Genomic DNA, 20,666 nt, shown 5'->3' with positions numbered 1-20,666 from the left:
TACCCGGTAGTTATATATACAGGTGTATAGCTATATGTCCCTGACCTCCGGCAGAAATTTCAAAACTCGCGGCAATCGCCATTGGGCAGCCAGGTGTACCACCAGTGCGCCCTCTAGACAGGTACCTGTAACCATTCCAGTGATTCCTCAGATCTTCACTGGCGCTCACGCCGGCAACATCGTTGAATTTTTCACTCGCCGTAACCTGTATGATTACAGTTATCTTGGTGATGTACAATTTACTGTTGGCTTTCGCTCGTTTGGTTTTATTTTGACTGAGAGTAGTGGTTAGATTATGATCGCTATGTTCGTAGCTGGAAAGGGGTAGGATTAGGAGTTTTTTCCACCTACTGTAAAAAATAACGAACCTACTCTTAAAAACATGTTGGCGGAAGGAAAACACTCCACCAACAATATGACGTCACAATCATATGACATAGACTACGTAGTATAACTTGCAAATTCTTTTTTTTCTTTTTATAAGATAAAAGGAACATATTATTTTAAGAAAATATTTGTCCTATGAGTATACTTTCTTTAGACAATCATCGATCTATTTTCAGAGATTAAATAAACTAGCGTTCAGTTAAATTTATGCTACGTAGTTCTCATGACAATGGATAAAGTCTCACAAATTACTTTGTATCGTTATTTATTTTTTTTTTCGATATTGGGAATTCTAATATTAATCAGATAACCTATTGCATTCTCATTCAAGCCCTTGGTGGAAGAGTATTATCTCTCGCAGCGGGCAGGTCTAATTATGGGCTTTTGTGAAAGAGTATAAAAAGTGCAAATTTCAGTGCTAAATTAGTGCAGTGAATTTAATCAGTCAGGGGAGGGTGCGTCTGCTCGACCCTGTCGTTATCCTAGCCTTAGACCTCTTCCAAGCTCCCCAACCCCTGGGAGAAAGAATATCGATCGGCAAAAGGAAACGAGAGGTGTTACCGCCTGAGCAGACGTCCCCTCGAGCGTTCCTTTTAACGCTTCCCTAGAGCGCTCGCCCTCGCTGTGGAAAAGGCGAAGTAAAAGTGTTATCTTCGCCATAGGTTGACTCAGCTCACAGACAGGGCTGGCGTCTTACGTATTTCCCTTCCTGCTAGACAAGAAGAGAGTTGCTCGTCATGACGCTGAGCGTTTAGATTCTTAACACCTTAACGCTAGCGTCAAGAAGGACGCCGAGCATTAAAGAATGGACTACATCACGCTAAGCGTCGAGTAGTTGGAAGTCATGACACGTAACGCCGAGCGTCAGAGCATTGGACGGCAAGCTACTAACGCTGCTGTAAGAGTTTGACACGATGTTTGAAACTGAGTGCAACTTCTTTGTCTCTCTTGTTGGATGAGCGAACGTTCTAGAAGCGTCATTGTTCCGAGAGTCACGTGGCGCTGAGCGTCAAGCAGTTGCATGGCGTCAAGCGTCCAGCAGTTGGACTTGACGTTGAGTGTCAAGCAGTTAAACATGACGCCGAGCGTCAAGCAGTTACGTGACGTCGAGCGTCAAGCAGTTGGACGCGATGCCGAGTGTCAAGCATAGTTCCGAGCGTTTAAATCGCGAACGTCATTGTTCCGAGAGTCACCTGGCGCCGAGCGTCAAGCAGTTGCATGGCGTCTAGCGTCCAGCACTTGGACTTGACGTCGAGTGTCAAGCAGTTAGACGTGACGCCGAGCGTCAAGCAGTTCCATGGCATCAAGCGTCCAGCACTTGGACTTGACGTCGAGTGTCAAGCAGTTAGACGCGACACCGAGCGTCAAGCAGTTGCATGGCGTCAGGCGTCCAGCAGTTGGACTTGACGTCAAGTGTCAAGCATATCGCCGAGCATCAAGCATGATGCCGAGCATCAAGGAGTTAGACGCGACGCCGAATGTCAAGCAGTTAGACGTGACGCCGAATGTCAAGCAGTTAGACGTCACGTCGAGCATCAAGACTCGGATGTCGTGATTACACCAATCAAGCCGAACGTCGAGATCGCGAACGTCTTAGTTCCGATCGTAATGACGTCTCTACCTCGTTTAGAGACTTGTAGGAGGAAGGGATCGACAATCTCCTTTCCTCTACTTATCTTTTAGAGGAATTCTCGTAGGAGAAGATTCTAAGATCCTTCATCCTTAGGTTGACTTAAAGAAACTCATGAGAGTTTTTACTGAAGAGTTTCCGAATTATTTTGTGCCTGCTGCTCCTCGTTCCCCGCCTTCAGAGTTTACGCTAGGGAAGGCGTCGAAGGAGTCTCTGTTTCTGGAGAGGGAGGTCTCAACCTTCCGGACTCACCAGTGGTAGCTTATACACCCCCCCCCCTCCCGGAACTCCCCCAAGCGGCGGCGCGAGCCCTAAACCACGCCCCCTTGGGCGGAGTTACCAGGGACGAGCGGGTTGACTCGGCAATGGAAGTCACATTTCTGAAGTTGACTTCGGCACAGAACGTTCTCCTCTTTTCCCTCCCGCTGCTCCCAACAAATATTTGCTGGTTTTCATTATTCTGCACTCAGCAACCAGAGTAATATCTCGGCCCACGGCTTAATTATGGCTAGGCAAATTCTTACCTCCGTGGAGGTGCATCGGCTTAGCGAAGACTCCAGCGAAGAGGAGAACGTAATCAGTAACGAAAAACGAACACAATCGACTGCAGGAAGTGAAATGCCTTCAAATTCTGATATTGTAAATATGTTACTCCAACAGAATCAAACTCTCATGAAAATTATTCAGAAAAGGTAAGGTTTTAAATTCTGTTTACAACGAAAACGTCATATGGAAAGCAGCTGATTTAGGCTCATGACGTCACAAATGCAAATGGCGGCCCCCATACGTAAGTTTGTTATGATTTGAATGGTTAGAGCAGGCATTTCCGAATATAGCGTAAGTAGCTTAAGCAAAGCATGTGCATGATTACAACATGAATAATTGGAGTAAACAAACTAAATACTCCAATTTATATATATAACAAAATTATAACTAGGTATACAAAACAAATTGCTTGCCTGACACATCAAAAGCACGCAGCTTAATAGGCAGTAGGCTAGACCACAGGTAAGTTCGAGTTTACATTTCTCACTTTAAACCTATCGACACTAGCCTAGGCCCTGGGGGGCGATCTGATAAGGGTTACACATGAGGCAGGTCTAGATTATTAATAATAACAGATATAAACTTATCATTCACTTAAATATGGCACTGAATTAACCTAAGAGGGCTATTTGAGCCGTGAACCCCATTGCCTGACTTCAGCCTGCTAGGTCCGCTGCTATCCATATTTACTATACCTGTTGAACAAACATTTAAATTAATCTATGGTAAATAATTCACTGATATTAAAACATTCATCTCGGCAGAAGTGGTTCACCTGCTAAGAAGAATGAGGCTCCCCCTCCTTCTAAGCGCTCGAGACGATCACCTGAATTACCTGAAAGTGCAAATTTAGACCTCTTTTCCTTTTATAATAATGGAGATGAAAGTGATTACGAGGATTTCAACCTTCTTACCTTCCATAAACCCATTCCTTCATATATTTCCACCAATTTCAAAGCTGAACCATCTTTTCATAGAGAAGGGAAAATTCAATTGAATAATTCACCAGTAGCATTAACTTTCAGTGAAGGCCATAGTGATAACCGTGATAAATTCTTTGTTAGTAGTCAAAATAAGGAGTTCTCAGACTTTTTTAAATTAATTAATACTCCAAAGTTGAATTTCTGGCCTGAAGGTAAGGTATTTGATGACAGCTACAAGAGAAAATTTTTTTATGACATAGAAAATATTAAAATGAGTATTTCTGCCTTTCAAGGGCATGCAGCACTGGCACACATTGTATACCCCTCCAAAGTAAATGACATTGATTTTTTGTCCAAGATTATTATTGGTCCCCTAAGAAGGAGCATAGACCTCATACAAAATTTGATAAGAAATTTCAGAAGCAGAGCACTTCCTAGATACCTCAAGGAAGAGATAAGAGATCTTATAATCAAAGCAGACATTAAAGAAGTTTGGAATTTAACTGAAGACCAAAAATCAGCCATTGCTGCCTGCTTTCACAAGGGTCCCCTCCTCAGAGGAGGGGCAGCAAACTTCAGGGGTAGGAAATTCAACTTTGGGGGCAGATTTCAGGGAAGAAGGTTCAGTTTCCTCAAAGGTAACCCTAACTTTAGATTCAAGTCTCAGCCGCTTAGAAGAGGTAATAGGCGAGGTGGGTACAGGGGGGGGGGGAGGTCACAAAATGGACAAGCTAATAGTTCAGGAGCCAGAGAAAAGAAAGGCCCTAGAAATTGAGCCATGCTCCGCACCAGTTCAGAGAGATTTTTTCAGCACCAGTATTTTATGCACCAGTTGATAACGATGTTTACTCTGCACCAGTTAATAATGAGCTTTGCTCAGCACCAGTTAATGAGCTTTGCTCAGCACCAGTTAATAACGAGCTTTGCTCAGCACCAGTTAATAACGAGCTTTGCTCAGCACTAGTTGTTAATGAGCTTTGCTCAGCACCAGATAATAACGAGCTTTGCTCTGCACCAGACCATCATGACATTGGGCCAAATGCTATAAATCAGGATAGACGTAAAGAGACCTTGCCTTTGGCCTCAAACCCAATGAATAACTCCTCCCAGAGCCCCCCAGAGAATAGGATAGGTAAGTCATTACTAAAGAATATTGATAGTTGGAGAAAGCTTCCTAATGCCTCTTTTGCTTGTAAAATTATCAATGAAAGGGTGAGAATTCCATTTAATAATAAACTAAAAGCCCAGAGGTCATTAAAAAGAACAGGTAAAGATAGATTTTATTCAGTTAACAAGCGTAAAATATTGGAAAGAGAATGTGACAGACTGCTAAAACTAGGTGTCATAGAGCAGATCCCCCAGAACTTCCTTTTACTACTCCAACCACATATTTTATAAATTAAAACCAGATGGAACAGTACGACTAATCTTTGACTGAAGGTGCTCAACACCATGATTAAAAAACCTTCTTTTACCATGCTCAAGGCCAATACTATATTTCCCTATCTACATCTAAACTCTTGGGCCTGCAAACTAGATTTAAAAGATGCTTATTGGCACATTCCATTACATGCAAGTAGCCAGAAATTTTTAACCTTCACATTAGGTAAAAGGAAGTTCAAATGGACTGTGGTACCCTTTGGACTAAAGACAGCACCTTATATTTTTTCAAAGATAATGTACACGGTGATCAAGTATATTAGAACTTCATATAACATCTTAATATTCAATTATCTCGATGACATTCTTATATTAGCAAAAGATTATTTAAAATGTAAAAATCGCATTCAGTTAGTCATTAAGATCTTGTCAGACTTAGGATGGAATATCTCACTTAAAAAATCTACAATTGAACCGACTCAAAGAATTGAATTTTTAGGAGTGCATTACAATATAATTAAGAAAACTATGAATCCCAGTGGGAAAAACATAGAGAAGTGTGTCGAATTGGCCAAAGCTTTCTCCAACTCTGTTAAATCTGACCTTCATTCCTATCAAATGTTAATCGGAGCTTTAAATTTCAGTGCATCCTATACAAGCTTGGGAAGATTCTATCTTAAATATCCACAGATACCACAGTTATTTTAATTCAGGGTTCAAAATCATTCCCCACACCTTCAAAAAATACCTAAAGCCATGGGAACAGAGACAAATGTACAGAGGGGTTAACATTCCAAAACCACAAATAGATGCAGAACTTTTCACGGACGCTTCCAGCCAGGGTTGGGGAGGTGCAATAGTAATAGCGGGTAATATGCTCTCAATAAATGGAACTTGGACGAATGAAGAATCCTCCCTTCACATCAATGTAAGAGAGTTATTAGCTTGCTTCTATTCTTTGGAACACTTCACCACAAGGTTATACAACAAAGTAGTCTTAATACATGTTGATTCAAAGGTTACTAATTGTTGGCTAAGGAAACAGGGTAGTATCAGAAACAAGTTAGCTCATGAACTGGTCAGGAAAAAACTTAGTACCATGAAGGATCACAACATACAGATAAATTCCAGATGGATCAGGGGAGTAAGTAACACCATCGCAGACTCACTTTCCAGGGACCTGGGTTCCATTCACACAGAAACTTCCCTCAGTGACAGTCTATTCTCCTTAATCTGCTCTGACTTCAATTTCACCCCGGAAATAGATCTGTTCTCAAATGGCTTCAATACTAAGTGCAAAAAGTTTTGTTCATCTCTTCCAAACCAAAAAACCATCAGCAATAATGCACTTACGATTAGCTGGAAGGGATCAACACCTCTCTATGCCTTTCCACCAGGATTCTTACTACACAAAGTAGCTTTTAAAATCTATAAAGAATGCAATAATAACATGCTTTTCTGCACCATGTCGCAGGGGACGGAACCATGGATTCCATTAGTGAGGTCAGTCGCGAAGCAGCACAAACGATATACTGTGAAGATCGAAGACTACCAGATAGTTCTCAAGGATTGTATCTCACCCTCAGCAAAGCTCCAATCAACTTTGATCGCCTTCAAAATTTAAAGGATCAGCTCCCTAATGTCTTTCCACCTGAGGTTTGCTCCAAAATTGCTATCAGCTTGAGGGACAGCTCCTTGCACAAGTATGAAAACCTATATAACATTTTTAAAAGTTTCATTCACAAGGAGTATGGAAGAGACAACAAATTCCCCCTGTTAGCAATTATTTTATTTTTCAATCACCTTATAGACAAGGGACTGTCTTACAATACCATGAAGAGCTACAGAGCAGCTTTAGGTCCTATCTTGTCAGGTTATTTCCCAGGTTACTGTCTTGCAGAAGACAAATATGACAAAGCAATGATATCGGGAGTTAATAGAAGGAAGCCTAGCAATTCTCGCCAGTTCCCTGGCTGGGATCTAGACAAAGTAATCTCGTTTCTCAACACCACGAGAGATAACTCTACCTTACTACTGACACAGAAAACCTTGTTCCTAGTAGCCTTAGCTTGCCCTTTAAGAGCGAATCAATTTAACAATCTCTGCATTTCCAGGAGCACCTTCACCCCAGAACACATTGTCTTACGGAACCACCCTTCCTTCATGGCCAAAAACCAAAAGAACAACTACACGCCAATAGAGATCAGCTTTAGGAAGCTTCCTAACAGACCAAAAATGTGTCCAGTCAGACAATTGAACTTCTATTTGGAATACACAAACAAAGTCTCTATGGAAAGAAACATAGACAGGAAAGACCACAAATGGCTAGATGAACACTTCAAGATAATGTCCTTACAAAAAATGAGACAACTTTTTAGGGAGTGCATTTTCAGAGCCGACCCAAATGCAACTAAACAGTCAACTAATTTCCACTCTATAAGGGGTCAAGCTTCATCAAGACTGCTATACAATGGAGTATCTATACAAGAAATCATGTCCAGAACGAATTGGAGAAGCGACTCTGTCTTCAGCTCTTACTATGCTCTCCTCGGCTTACAGGGAGATTTTGATGCTGTGGTCGCTGGACTTCATCTTCAAGCCCCCTGAAGCATCTGCCTAGCTACCACTGGTGAGTCCTGAAGGTTGAGACCTCCCTCTCCAGAACTGTAAGTTTACTTGTGAACGAAGGTTCTGGAGTGGGAGGTGAGACCTTCCGGACTCAAGGTCTGGGTCACCCTCCAACCCTTCCCCCGTGAGCCGAGGAGACCATGTACTTAGGAGGGAATATTCTAACAACTTCATAATTCAACAGAGTAGGTTATATATACAAGAACACACACATACAATCACTATTATTCCACAGAAAACAAACTAACTGGAATCTTTCAATATTCATATCAACCAAGAGAGCACAAGAAGATTGAATTTATTAGTAAAAAGACCTTTATGTCCAACAGTTTGCACCTTCACAGTAATTCCTTCATAACTTGCACAACCAAGGTAAGCTCAACCACTTCTGTGTTATTTTTTGTTCTATTACATCTTCAAAAATGTGACTTCCATTGCCGAGTCAACCCGCTCGTCCCTGGTAACTCCGCCCAAGGGGGCGTGGTTTAGGGCTCGCGCCGCCGCTTGGGGGGGTGTATAAGCTACCACTGGTGAGTCCGGAAGGTCTCACCTCCCACTCCAGAACCTTCGTTCACAAGTAAACTTACAGTTACTAAGATAGTGCTGTCTCGATCATCTAAAAGAGCTTTGAGGATAATACTGTTTTTCCTTTTCCCTCGGCAAAATTGGCCTCCAGATCTAGTGTTTGGTACGAGACGGGAGAAGTTCTCAGCTTAGGAGTTCCTACCTCTGCCCAAGGAGACTTTTCGAGTCTAGTAGACGCTCTGCGTCGGATGGCCATGAGAACGACCATAATACTCTGGTCAAACTCAGAGCTTGATCATCCTCTCAAAGGTGTCTTCAGCGCTTTCGAAGTATTCAATTTCTTTGACTGGACTCTGGGAGCCTTGGGGAAGAAGGTTTCTGCCTTGAAGGATATGGACACTGATAGTCTCAGCCTCATTATGTCGGGTATGGATAAAGCCTTAAAGGACGGTTCCAATGAGTTAGCAGCCCTTTTCTCAGCGGGGTCTTTAAGAAAAGAGCCCAAATGTGTTCTTTTCTGTCCATTGGGGTTACACCCATTCAGAAGTCAGAATTAAGGTACGCACCCCTTTTTCCTTCCTCTCTTCTTCCTCAAGAGTTGGTCAAAGAGGTCTCTTCCTCTTTAGCCCTAAAGGTCACACCGGATTTGGTGTCTAAATCAACAAGGTAGGTTCTGCCTACTTTTTTCTCTAAACCGCACAGACAACAGTAGGAGCCAGACTTGACAACTTCTGGCGAGCCTGGGAGAGGAGAGGAGCAGACCTTTGGTCCGTACTTTTACTAAAGGAGGGATGCGAAATCTTTTTCCTAGTGAAACATCCTTTAATAGTAACTCTGATAGACCTCTCTGCCAGATACAGAGAGGAGCCAAAGAGACAGGCTATGCAACATCAAATGTTTCTCTTATTGGAGAAGGAGGCTATTGACCGGTCCTGGATGTAAGTGCTCTCAACGCCTTCATTCAGAAGACAAAGTTCTCCATGGAGACATCGAAATCTGTCCTAGCAGGAGTAAGAAAGGACGACTGGATGGTCTCTTTAGACCTCCAGGATACTTACTTCCACATCCTCATCCATCCGAACTTCAATCAATACCTGAGGTTTGTGTATAGGAAGAAGTTGTGCAGTTTTGGGTTGTTTGTTTCGGCCTAAGCACTACCCCTCAAATAGATGGTGCGTCTGCTAGGACCTGTCGTTCTTCTAACCATAGACCTCTTCCAAGCTCCCCTACCCCTGGGAGAAGGAATGTCGAACGTTCTAACCATAGACCTCTTCCAAGCTCCCCTACCCCTGGGAGAAGGAATATCAAACGACGAAAGGAAACCAGAGGCTTTAGCTCCTGAGCAGACGTCTCCTCGAGCATACCTGTTGACGCTTCCCAGAACGCTCGCCTTCATCATAGGAAAGGTGAGGTAAAAGTGCTTTCGTCATCTTCGGATGACGCAGCACCCTGACGGGGCTGGCGTCAAGCTTCCAGACCTCTGAAGAGGAAGATGGACACGGTCAATCAGCGTTCTACCATGACACCGTAAGCTCCTGGTTGTAGTCTTTGGAGCAGTCCTGAGCGTTTTCATTCTACCAAAGAAAGCTCTCCTGCCAAATGTCCTTTAAGGACGTCGGCAACTGTAAAGAAACGTCCAACTCACCCAGTTGCAGGACAGTTGTCTGAGCCTGGCATGACCTCAGTTCATGTTCCTCCTCCACCGTCAAACAGGTTATCGTCTTCTGGACGCTCTGCGCGTTCTTTAAACGGCGTAGAAAGCGAGTTTGTGGTAGACGTGACATCTCCTGTACCACAACAAGTTGACCCTAATTTATATATGCTACAAGATCTGCAACAGAAACTCTCTTCTCTCATGCAAGTTTATCAGCCTGCGGACAACAAGAGAGTAGCATGCTTGGACCCTGAGCATCAGGAAGCTTCACACCTGGACGCCAAGCGTCGTAAGGCTACTAGTTGAGAGGTTCTTGACGACGAACGTCTTTACAACTCCCCCGTTAAATGTTGTGTTTCAGCTGCTTTAACCCAAAGGAGTCAAGCAGCCAGACGTGACATTGAGCGTCCAGCAGAGCGTGGCGCCGAGCATCCAGCTAAACGTGACGTTGAGCGTCCAGCAGGACGTGACGTCGAGCGTCCAGCTAAAACGTGACGTCGAGCGTCCAGCAGGTCGTGACGTCGAGCGTCCAGCAAGACGTGACGTCGAGCGTCCAGCAAGACGTGATGTCAAGCGTCCAGCTGGACGTGACGTCGAGCGGCAAGCAGCCAGACGTGACGTCGAGCATCAAGCAGAATGCGATGTCGAGCGTCAAACAGCTTGTGACATGGACGTACAGTGGTACCTCTACATACGAATTTAATCCGTTCCACAACCGACTTCGGATGTAGAAAATGTTCGGATGTAGAAACGAATTTTCCCATAAGAATACATTGAAATAGGATTAATCCGTGGTTGAGACCAAAAACCTATGATAACTCCTTAATACAGTAAATTACTACACATAATTACACATGACAATATGCACTCTAAATTAGATAATAGACATGTAAAAAAGAATAATTATCAAGAAATAATAAATAAGAAACGGGTTTTTAGCGTCACTTTACCTTAGAAAGTCCAGCGCAGGTGTTGGTCTTGCTACGCAGAGAGGAGACGGACGGGCGGCGAGGAGGTAGAGAGGTTGACTACGATAAACGTACACTACCGTAACTTATTCTAACTTACACTAAGTGAACTTTAACCTAACTTAGCTTATTTATTTTTTTTATCTTTATATTTTATATTTTTTTTTACATTTTCTTTTTTTTATTTTTGATGATTAATTTTAATCACTTTCACTCTACACTTGAAATTGATTGAATTTTTTTCTCTTCAATCTTTGCCGTTTTCTTTGTTTCACTTTTTTTTCGCTTCACTCTTTGCCGTTTTCTTTGAACCACTTCCTTCCTCTTCATCACGAGTTCGCTTCGTAGTTTTTTTAAAGAAGCTATCGATAGAAAGTTGCTTGGTACAGCTTTTCTGAATGTTTCAAAAATAAATTAGGGAAACATCATCAAACTGCGCAACTACACGACAAACCTGCAATTTCTTTGGATGGTATTTGTCGATGAAGTCGACCACGTCTTGATATTTTCCTAACACCTCTTTTATTTGCGCCGAACCTAACACATGTTCTACCTCCTCGATCCCTTCCTTGTCATCACTCATGTGCTCAGACATAGCATGGAGTTCCTTGAGCTCCACTGTAGTAAGTTCGTCGTGATGTTCTTTTGCAAGTTCACTCACACGGACGCCACGCTCATGCTTTTCAATAATTCCTTGCTTTACTTCTAAAGAAAGCATTTCCTTATTCCTTTTCTCACCACTACCACTACCACTTGCGAAACTAAGCCTTTTAGGACCCATGATTTACGTAAAATACCGTAAAAGGATGAACGTAAAAAATCATGATTAAAACACAGTTAATAGCAGAACGCACAGGGAACAACCACACGAAGCCGACGAGAACAGAGGTATGTCCCAAGCCACGCTAATTGAGGGTCCCTCCGAGGTAGAAATGCTGCCTTCTATCGGCGGAAATAGAAAATACGTCCGGCGCTATGAGTACCATCTACGTGCACGGGTATTGTTTACTTCGGGTGTCGAAAAAAAATTCGGGTGTAGAGTAGGAACGTGTTCGAATTGTACTTCGCGTGTCGAAAAATTTGGATACAACCGGTACGACGAAAATAGCTTACTTCGTGTGTCGAAATAAAATTTGGGTGTAGAGTCGAAAAATTGCTCGAATTTTACTTCGGATGTTGGAAAATTCGGATGTAGATACGTTCGTGTGTAGAGGTTCCACTGTATACGCATTTCCACCGTTCAAAATTCATTACAAAGTGATGCATAATTTGTGTCACACGAAGGGACCAGATTGACTCTAGTGGACCACTTTTGGCCCTCAAGAGAGTGGTTCACAGAGGTACTGGAATGGATGGTGGAAACTCCAAGAAGCCTTCCATTAAGAGTAGATCTACTCAAATAACCCCACTTGGAAAGGTACCATAAAAATCTCCAAGCTCTTCATCTAACTGTCTTCAGATTATCGAAAAACTCACAAGAGCTAGAGGTTTTTCGAAGGAGGCAGCTAGGGCTATTGCAAGAGCAAGGAGGACTTCTACCATCAAGGTTTACCAATCCTAGTGGGAGGTTTTTAGAGAGTGGTGCAGAGTCAACTCTGTTTCTTCGTCCAGTACCTCTATAACTCAGATTGCTGACTTCCTGTTATATCTTCGAAGGAAACGCAATTTTTTCATCCTCTACCATCAAGGGATACAAGAGTATGTTAGCAACCGTATTCAGGCAGAGAAACTTGGACCTACAGGAACTTCTTAAATCTTGAAACATCAAAGCAACGGCACTAGGATTCACCAACTTGGAATCTGGATATAGTCCTGAAGTTCATTATGAGTGACAGGTTTGAGCCCTTGCATTCAGCTTCATTTATGGACCTCACGATGAAGACTCTATTTTTGGTCAGTCTGGCGACGGCTAAAAGAGTCAGTGAGATTCATGCTTTTAGTTCAAACGTTGGTTTTTCGAGATCATAAAGCTATCTGCTTATCGCAGTTAGGCTATCTCGCCAAGGACGAACGCCCTTCTCAACACTGGCTCAAGGCTTTTGAGTTTCCGAACCTTTCCGATGTGGTTGGCGAGGAGTTGGAAAGGATCCTGTGCCCAGTAAGAGCCCTGAAGTTCTACCTGGACTGAACGAAAGAGTTGCAAGGCAAGTCGGAAGCTCTTTGGTGCTCGGTCAAGAAGCCCTCGTTACAGATGTCGAAGAATGCACTTTCATTCTTCATCAGGCTCTTAATAAGAGAGGCTCATGCACATTGCAGTGAAGCAGACCTCAAGCTTTTAAAAGTCAAGACGCATGAAGTTAGAGCTGTAGCAACTTCGGTGGCCTTCAAGCAGAATAGATCGTTGCAGAGCATTATGGACACAACCTTTTGGAGGAGTAAATCTGTGTTCGATTCACATTATTTCAAACGTGTCCATACTCTTTATGAGGACTGCTTCACTCTGGGACCATTCGTAGCAGCGAGTGCAGTAGTGGGGGAAGGATGCACCACTACATTCCCACAATCCTAATACCCTTTTCTTCTCTTGGAACTTTTGTATTTTCATGGTTGTTCGTGGAGATTGCGACAGTCTTCCACAATCATTGATTTTAGTCAGGTGGTCAATTTATTCTTTGAGAGCGCCAGGAACAAGGGTATTGGAGGAGGTCCTGTCATAGAGGTTTTTAGACCGGTTTGACAGCTCCTAGAGGTCTTCAGCCCCCTGGGTGGATCACTGGATCTCATAAGGAAAGCAGACATAATGAAAGAATTCATTGAAGTCAGCTTCCTTATCAGGTACGAACCCTTAAGCTTGTTTATTACCTCTTAAGTAAAATTCCAACAATGTTGGCTATCTCTGACCCTCCACCAAGGGTGTCAATCAGCTATATATATATATCCACCGGGTAAGTCAGATGTTTAAAAATGATATTTTCATAATAAAATAAATTTTTGAACATACTTACCTGGTAGTTATATATAATTTGATTCCCCCCCTCCTCACCTCTAGAGACCTATGGGCATGGAAGATCTGAGGAATCACTGGAATGGTTCCAGGTACCTGTCTAGAGGGCACACTGGTGGTACACCTGGCTGCCCAATTGGCGATTGCCACGAGTTTTGAAATTTCTGCCGGACGTCAGGGACGTATAGCTATATATATAACTACCGGGTAAGTACAGTATGTTCAAAAATTTGTTTTATGAAAATATCATTTTTCTGTAAGGTAGAACCCTTGGGTTCTCGTCGTGCAGAACCCCAGAGTTCTCATGACTGTGAAATGTTATACTCCACTGTTGACCCCCATGGAAACCTTGTAAGACAAGAATCCCATCAGTCTCACCAGTTGTGTGGCCCTCCACCTACCCCGGGACAGCCTTTGCCTCCTCGCCACTCTACCCCCCTGTGTTTTACCTCCACAGGGTAGAGTGATAGGAAAAGTGCCAGAGCACCCAGAAGCTCAGAGGTTAAAATGCTCAGACCCTCCCCCGAAGGGAAGGCCAGTGCCAATCCTGCTTGCAGGAAAGGTGGAAAGTGACCTTCACAGATATCTAAGCCCAGGGCTCTGTGCCACCCTAAGGACCTCCCTCCCTGTACATCAGGAGCTCCTCCCCCCCAGCTGAGTGCATTATTTATCATAATGCGGGAGGCCTTGACAGGGGCCATTCCCCATCCCTAGTCCGTGGGTAGCACGCAAGGATTCCACTGTTGACTGCTCTCCTCCCGGGTGCCTCTCTTCCAGGGGTCAGCAGGAGAAGCTCTGAGGACTCTACTCCGGCAGATCCTCCTCGAAAGATCATTGAGTTTGCTCTCAATCCAGACCCTCCTCCTTAAAAACAACCCAGAGCTCATGATGTCAGAGTCATTGCATCATCCCTGGTGTTCAAGATAAACTACTCTGTGGCACTGGTATTGCAAGTGGGTGTGTGGAAGCGTCAAACAACCTTCATTGCCCACTACCTGCAAGACGTAACCCACAGAAACATGGATACATTCTCCATTGGTCCTGTGGTGGCTACACAAGTGGTATAAAACACCTCAAGCTCCTTGATGGACAAGTACCAGAGGGTTGAGGGTGAGGTTATTTTGGTTAGTCTGGGGTAAATGAGTAAAGAATGATTGGCTTCCTTCTTCCTTTCACCTTCCCCCCCCCCTCCCCTGGGGAACTCAGCACCACAATACATAGCACAGCTGACCTCACCCCTCTGTAGCCAAGACTCATTTTCCTTGTGTATCGTAAGTATAGAAATAATACTTGTTGCGTCCCCAACACGCCTGTGAGGTAAGTGATTGGGCAAAGTCTCATTGCTCTCAGATTCCTATGACTCGAGATCCTATGTACTAAGACCAGCCACATCGCTAGTATCACGAACACACAGCTTCTGCAGGCTGCTAATTGTGCATAACACAGCTATTTTAGCAAGGGCAGGGTTCCCACTACCTTTCGGTCCCATATCGAGGGAAAGAGAACCTCGGGTCAAATGTCAAAGCCAGTTGGTGAAGACTTCCTCCCTTCTAAGAGGTAAGTCATCTCTATAAATAGCATAAGGTTTGTATTTGTGTCGGAACAAATGAAAAATTTGAAATTTTTATTTTTCCTAACATATAAACCTGGAGCTATTTATAGAAATTGGCCTGCCAGCTCTGTCCCCCAAGAAGTCCTGCCAGAAAGCAAAGTGGTTGCTCAACCCAGGTGTGTGAGTGAGTGGGTATAGCTGGCTACCCCCACCCCCCACCCACTTAAATTATCACGGCTTGTCTTTTATCTTCGCCGACAGGATATCCCTTTAAATAGCTCCAGGTTTGTATGTTAGGAAAAATACAAATTGACTACAAATTTGTAATTTTTATGGTTTCACTTTGCTGATTCCTCATGATTACATTTAATTAAATTTTGTTTTAGAACACTAATTGAGGCTGATAAGTTATGATTAATGCATGTTCTCTTTCTTTTTAGATGGGTCGAGACTATCGTTCTAGATCGCCTGGATGGCAAAAAAGTGATAGATACAGGAGACCAGTCAGAGGTAGAAATGACAGACCATATCAAAGGGTAAACTCTAATGAAAGAGGCTACAATTCTGGAAGAAGGAATAATGATAGGTTTCAGAACCATCGGAATAGATATGAAGGTCAGAGGAGAGGTAGATTCCAGAATAGAGGAAGAAGCAGAAGTAGGGATAGAAGTGACACAAGGGAACAAAGTTACAACAGAAGAAGTGATAGTGACAGCAGAAGAAGTAGCAGTAGTACTAGCAGTTCAAGTAGTTCTAGCCAGGCAGGTAGTAAGAGTCAGGAGAGGAGTATGAGTCGTGGCCATTCTGGAAGAAGAGAAAGCCCTAGAATGGACAGATGTGACAAAAGCAGACATAAAGGTAACAGAAGTCGATATCAAGATGACAAGGAAAGTAACTCTGAAGATGAATCAAGAAGTAGAGAAAGGCATAGAAGAGAAGACAGCAGTGAAAGAATGGAGAGGCATGGGTATAGTTACAAAGGCTATAAGTCCCGATACAGAGGGGAAAGGAGGGCGAGAAGTAAAAGCACTGACAAGAAGAGTGCTAGCTCTAGACGTAATGATGATGAAAATAAGGGTTATGTAGAAGGAAGAGCAGGTACATCTAGACAAGAGAAAAATGAAAGAGATAGATCAAGAACGAAATTAGTCCAGAGCTACAGTTCTTCATCTAGTAGTAGTAGTAGTAGTAGCTCTTCAGAAGAATCTTCAGGTGAAGATAACAGTAGTAATGATGAATTGGCAAAAAAGAGAAGGACCAAGTTTAAATCAGAGAGGAAGAAGGAAGATGAGAGAAAGATGGAAGAGGACAAAAGAAAGGAAGAAGAGAGGAAAAAGGAAGAAGAGAGGAAGAAGGAAGAAGAGAGGAAGAAGGAAGAAGAGAGGAAGAAGGAAGAAGAGAGGAAGAAGGAAGAGGTGAGAAAAATGGAGGAAGAAAGAAAGAGGGAAGAAGAGAGAAAGAAAGAGGAAGAGAGAAAGAAAGAGGAAGAGAGAAAGAAGGAGGCTGAGAGAAAGAAGGCAGATGAGAGAAGAAAAGAGGATGAGAGAATGAAGGAGGCTGAGAGAAAGAAGGAGGAGAAGAGACTTAGGGATGAAGAGAGGATAAAAGAGGCTGAAAGGAAGAAGGAAGATGAAAGAAGAAAGGAGGATGAGAGGAGGAAGGATGAGGAAGAAGTTAAAAGGAAAGATGCAGATAAGAGAAAGGAGGTGGATAAGAGGAAAGGCGATGGAAAGGATGAAGAGGAAATGAAGAAGGAAGAGGAGAAAAGAAAAATGAGAAAACGTGAAAAGGAGAAGAAAGGTTTAGTGAATAAAAATGAGAAAAGCGAGAAAGGAAAAGTAAACTGGGATTTAGGATCCAATGATACTAAGGAAAGTGATAAAAATAAAAATGCTTCCACAGATACGGTAATTAACCAAGAAAGAAGGAAAGTAGATGAAAGGGATGAAAATACAAAGAGGAAATGTGAAATAGGTAAGGAAATTGTAAGGGAGCAAAGTAAGTCTCAAAACAAAATGGAAAAATCTCAAGATGATAGATGCAGTAGAGAAATAATTGATAGGAAAGAAGAAACTTTGATGATAGACTCCCATAGTTTGAAAGACAATGATGATGAGGAAAAACTGGATAGATCAAAATTAGATTCAAGTTCGGGGCCTGAAAATAAGTCTAAGAGTATACTAAGGGAAACAGATGAGGTCAATGAAAAAGGAAAAAGTAAAGAATCCAAGAAAGAGTCAATGATCCGAGAAGCTGGTGAGATAAGTGACTCTGAATCTGAAAAGGATTTAACTACAAAAAATGAAGGAAAAGAAGACTTAGAATTTAGAACTAAAGATTATGATTATGATGCTAATGATGAGGAAACTTTAGAATATAAAAAAGGTAGTTCTAAATCAAGAAAGGAAAGTGCGATTAAGAATGAGAGCCAAGAAAGAGATATATCTAAAGAAAACAATGATACAAAAGCCAAAGTAAAATCTCATAAAAGTAAAAAAACAATAGAAAAAGCTAAAAGAAAGAGTGAGGGGAAAGATTTAAAATCTTCAAAGGAAACCTGTGATTTGTCAAGTAAAGAAAGAAAAGATAAGGAATCAAGTAACAAGAAGAGAGAGTTAGTTCCTGAAACTATACATGATAAATCTGGAAATTCACCCACCTCGGAAGGAAAGATTGGGAAACGGAAAGTGGAAGACACACTCAATGACAGTGATGGATCTGAAAGGCAAAAGTCAAAGAAATCAAAGGCCCTCGTTGATGATTCTCCAAGGAAAGTAGATGCTAGTCAAGATTCAGAGATAAAAAAATTAAAGAAGCGTAAACGTAAAAATAGAGAGTCTCCCTCAGCTGTTCATGATGAAGTATCAGGAGAGGATAGGGGTTTAGAATATTATGAGAGTGATGATGAAACAACAGAGCAAGAATTACTACGTAGAAAGAGACAACTAGAAGAACAATTACAAATAGAGGAAGAAATAAGACAAAGGAGTGAGAATATTGAGAGAGAACGTGAAGCTGCGAGATTAAAGAAACTGAAATCCCTAGATCAGGATGATAAAGAAAACTTAAGCAAAAATAGCAGCAAGAGAAACAAATCTCATTCGCGGTCTCGTTCACACTCTAGAGAACCTGAAGAGAAAAGTGCCAAAGAGGAGACATCAGCAGAAGACAGAAAAAGTATGAAAAATGAAAAGAAAGAAAGTGATGATAAAGATAAGTATCAAAGTTCTGATGAAGAGGAAGACAGTAAATCTAGAACTGAAGAACGACAGCACATTGGAGGACGCTATTGGGGTGCAGATCATGATCGAGGAAAGGACGGCAGTACACGTCAGCAGAATTCTAGCCGTCCAAAAACTAGTGACACCTATTGGAATAAATATGCTGATAAATTAGGTATTCAGATAGAAGATCCTAGACATAAGGAGTATTCATCTGAAAAGGGTCGAGAAAAAGATACTGATAGGAAAAAAGAGAACCGAACGGGGGAGAAAGGAAGGGATAAAGAGGATAGCAGTACTAAGTTGGATAGTAAACCAGAAACTGTACCAAAGAGTACTGCTGTATCATCTGTTAATGAAGCAATCAAGAAGCCAGTCTTGGATCCCCTGTTGACCAAGACTGGTGGTGCATATATCCCACCAGCCAAGTTGAAAATGATGCAGGGTGAAATTTCAGACAAGTCCTCTGCTGCCTTTCAAAGATTAGCATGGGAAGCCTTAAAGAAATCTATCAACGGTCTTGTTAATAAAGTGAACGTTTCTAACATAGGCATCATTGTACGTGAGCTGTTTAAGGAAAATATTATTCGTGGTCGTGGTGTTCTTTGTCAGTCATTGATGCAGGCTCAATCATTTTCCCCATCATTTACCCATGTGTATGCCGCGATGGTAGCAATCATCAATACTAAGTTTCCACAAATTGGGGAGTTATTATTGAGACGTTTAGTTATACAGTTGAGGAGGGGAATCAGGAGAAATAATAAGAATTCGTGTATAGCTTCATGTCGCTTTATTGCGCATTTGATTAACCAGCAAGTTGCTCATGAAGTTGTTGCGTTAGAAATCTTAACTCTTCTTTTGGAAAAAGCTAAGGATCTCAGTGATGAGTCTGAAATAGGTGACAAATCTAGGAACAATTCATGTGAGCTAGCCATAGCCTTTTTGACAGAATGTGGCATGAAGTTGACTGAAGTGTCTCCTAGGGGAATGAATATAATTTTTGAGACACTTAGGCATATTTTACATGAAGGTAAACTTGAACAAAGAGTTCAGTACATGATTGAGGTTATATTTGCTATACTAAAGGATGGTTTTAAAGATCATCCATCAATTCCTGAAGATTTAGATTTAGTTGAAGAAGACGATCAGTTCACTCATATAGTAGAGTTAGATGGAAAGTTGGAAGGGGAAGAAATCTTAAATGTTTTTAAGCATGATTTAGAATATGAAGCAAATGAAGAAAAGTATAAAGAAGTTAGGTCAGGAATCCTTGGAGAAGATAGTGATGAGAGCAGTTCAGAAGGTGGCTCTGAAAGTGGTTCTGATAGTGATGATGAGGAGTCAGACGAGGATGAGGAGAAAAGAGAAGCCCAGCAGACAATTTTGGATCAAACAGAAACCAATATGGTTGCTTTCCGCCGTACTATATACTTAACAATCCAATCATCACTAGATGTTGATGAATGTGCTCACAAAGTTTTGAAAGGGGAGATTAAACCTGGCTGGGAGTCAGAACTTTGCCATATGATTCTTGATTGTTGTGCTCAACAAAGAACTTATATGAAGTTCTATGGGTTATTAGCCCAGCGGTTTTGCATGATTAACAAAGTTTACCAAGAACCTTTTGAACAAATATTCAAGGATGCTTATGACACATGCCATCGTCTTGAGACTGAAAAGCTACGCAATGTGGCACGTCTTTTTGCCCACTTGCTTTTCTCTGATGCAATATCTTGGGAAGTCTTGAGTCACGTTCACTTGAATGAAGATGAGACTACAAGTTCATCTCGCGTTTTCATCAAAATCCTTTTCCAGGTAATATTTTGGAAGTTTTTCTTGAATTAACTAAATTTTATTCAACACTTAAATTTACCTGTCTGAATTAACAAGCCAAGTCATTAGTGGATATTTGCAATTAATTTACTCCCATACAAATACAAACCATTCTCTTTCAATAGGATTATAAGCTTTGCTCAGCTGGAAACAGCTGCTAAATTTTTAATGAGATAGTAGTAGTTATTGGCCAGTGGAGGACAAGCCCAGCTACCCAACGGTCAGCTATGCCCTCACTTCTGATTTTCGTCTACAAGCTGAACTGATGTTTGTTCTGGCACCAAATACAAACCTTTCAGCTCTTTACTAGGAGATATATTTCGGCGACAGCAAAAACTAGCTGTAAAACTTTTAGAGAGGTGCAACTACTATCCGCTAGTTAGCGGATGGTGGGACCGACCACCCAGCTCACACATGCAGTAGCCAAAATAAGCCACTTTTTATTTCGGCAACGAAGAGAATGGATATTGTCAAT

The 20,666-nt window shown here is 42.1% G+C and overlaps 1 protein-coding gene across 1 annotated transcript in view; it reads left to right on the top strand.

Annotated features, from left to right (window-relative positions):
* The window catches only part of ncm (nucampholin), a 295,139-nt gene that overhangs the window by 91,017 nt on the left and 183,456 nt on the right, over positions 1-20,666 (top strand). Inside the window, exon 2 of the mRNA XM_068357087.1 lies at positions 15,578-20,173. Coding sequence (XP_068213188.1) covers positions 15,578-20,173 — 4,596 coding nt within the window. The remainder of the gene's footprint in view (positions 1-15,577; positions 20,174-20,666) is intronic.

Source organism: Palaemon carinicauda, chromosome 2 (genome assembly GCF_036898095.1).
Source record: "Palaemon carinicauda isolate YSFRI2023 chromosome 2, ASM3689809v2, whole genome shotgun sequence".
Classification (NCBI taxonomy): Eukaryota; Metazoa; Arthropoda; class Malacostraca; order Decapoda; family Palaemonidae; genus Palaemon; species Palaemon carinicauda.
This window is presented reverse-complemented; position numbering and strand designations above follow the sequence as displayed.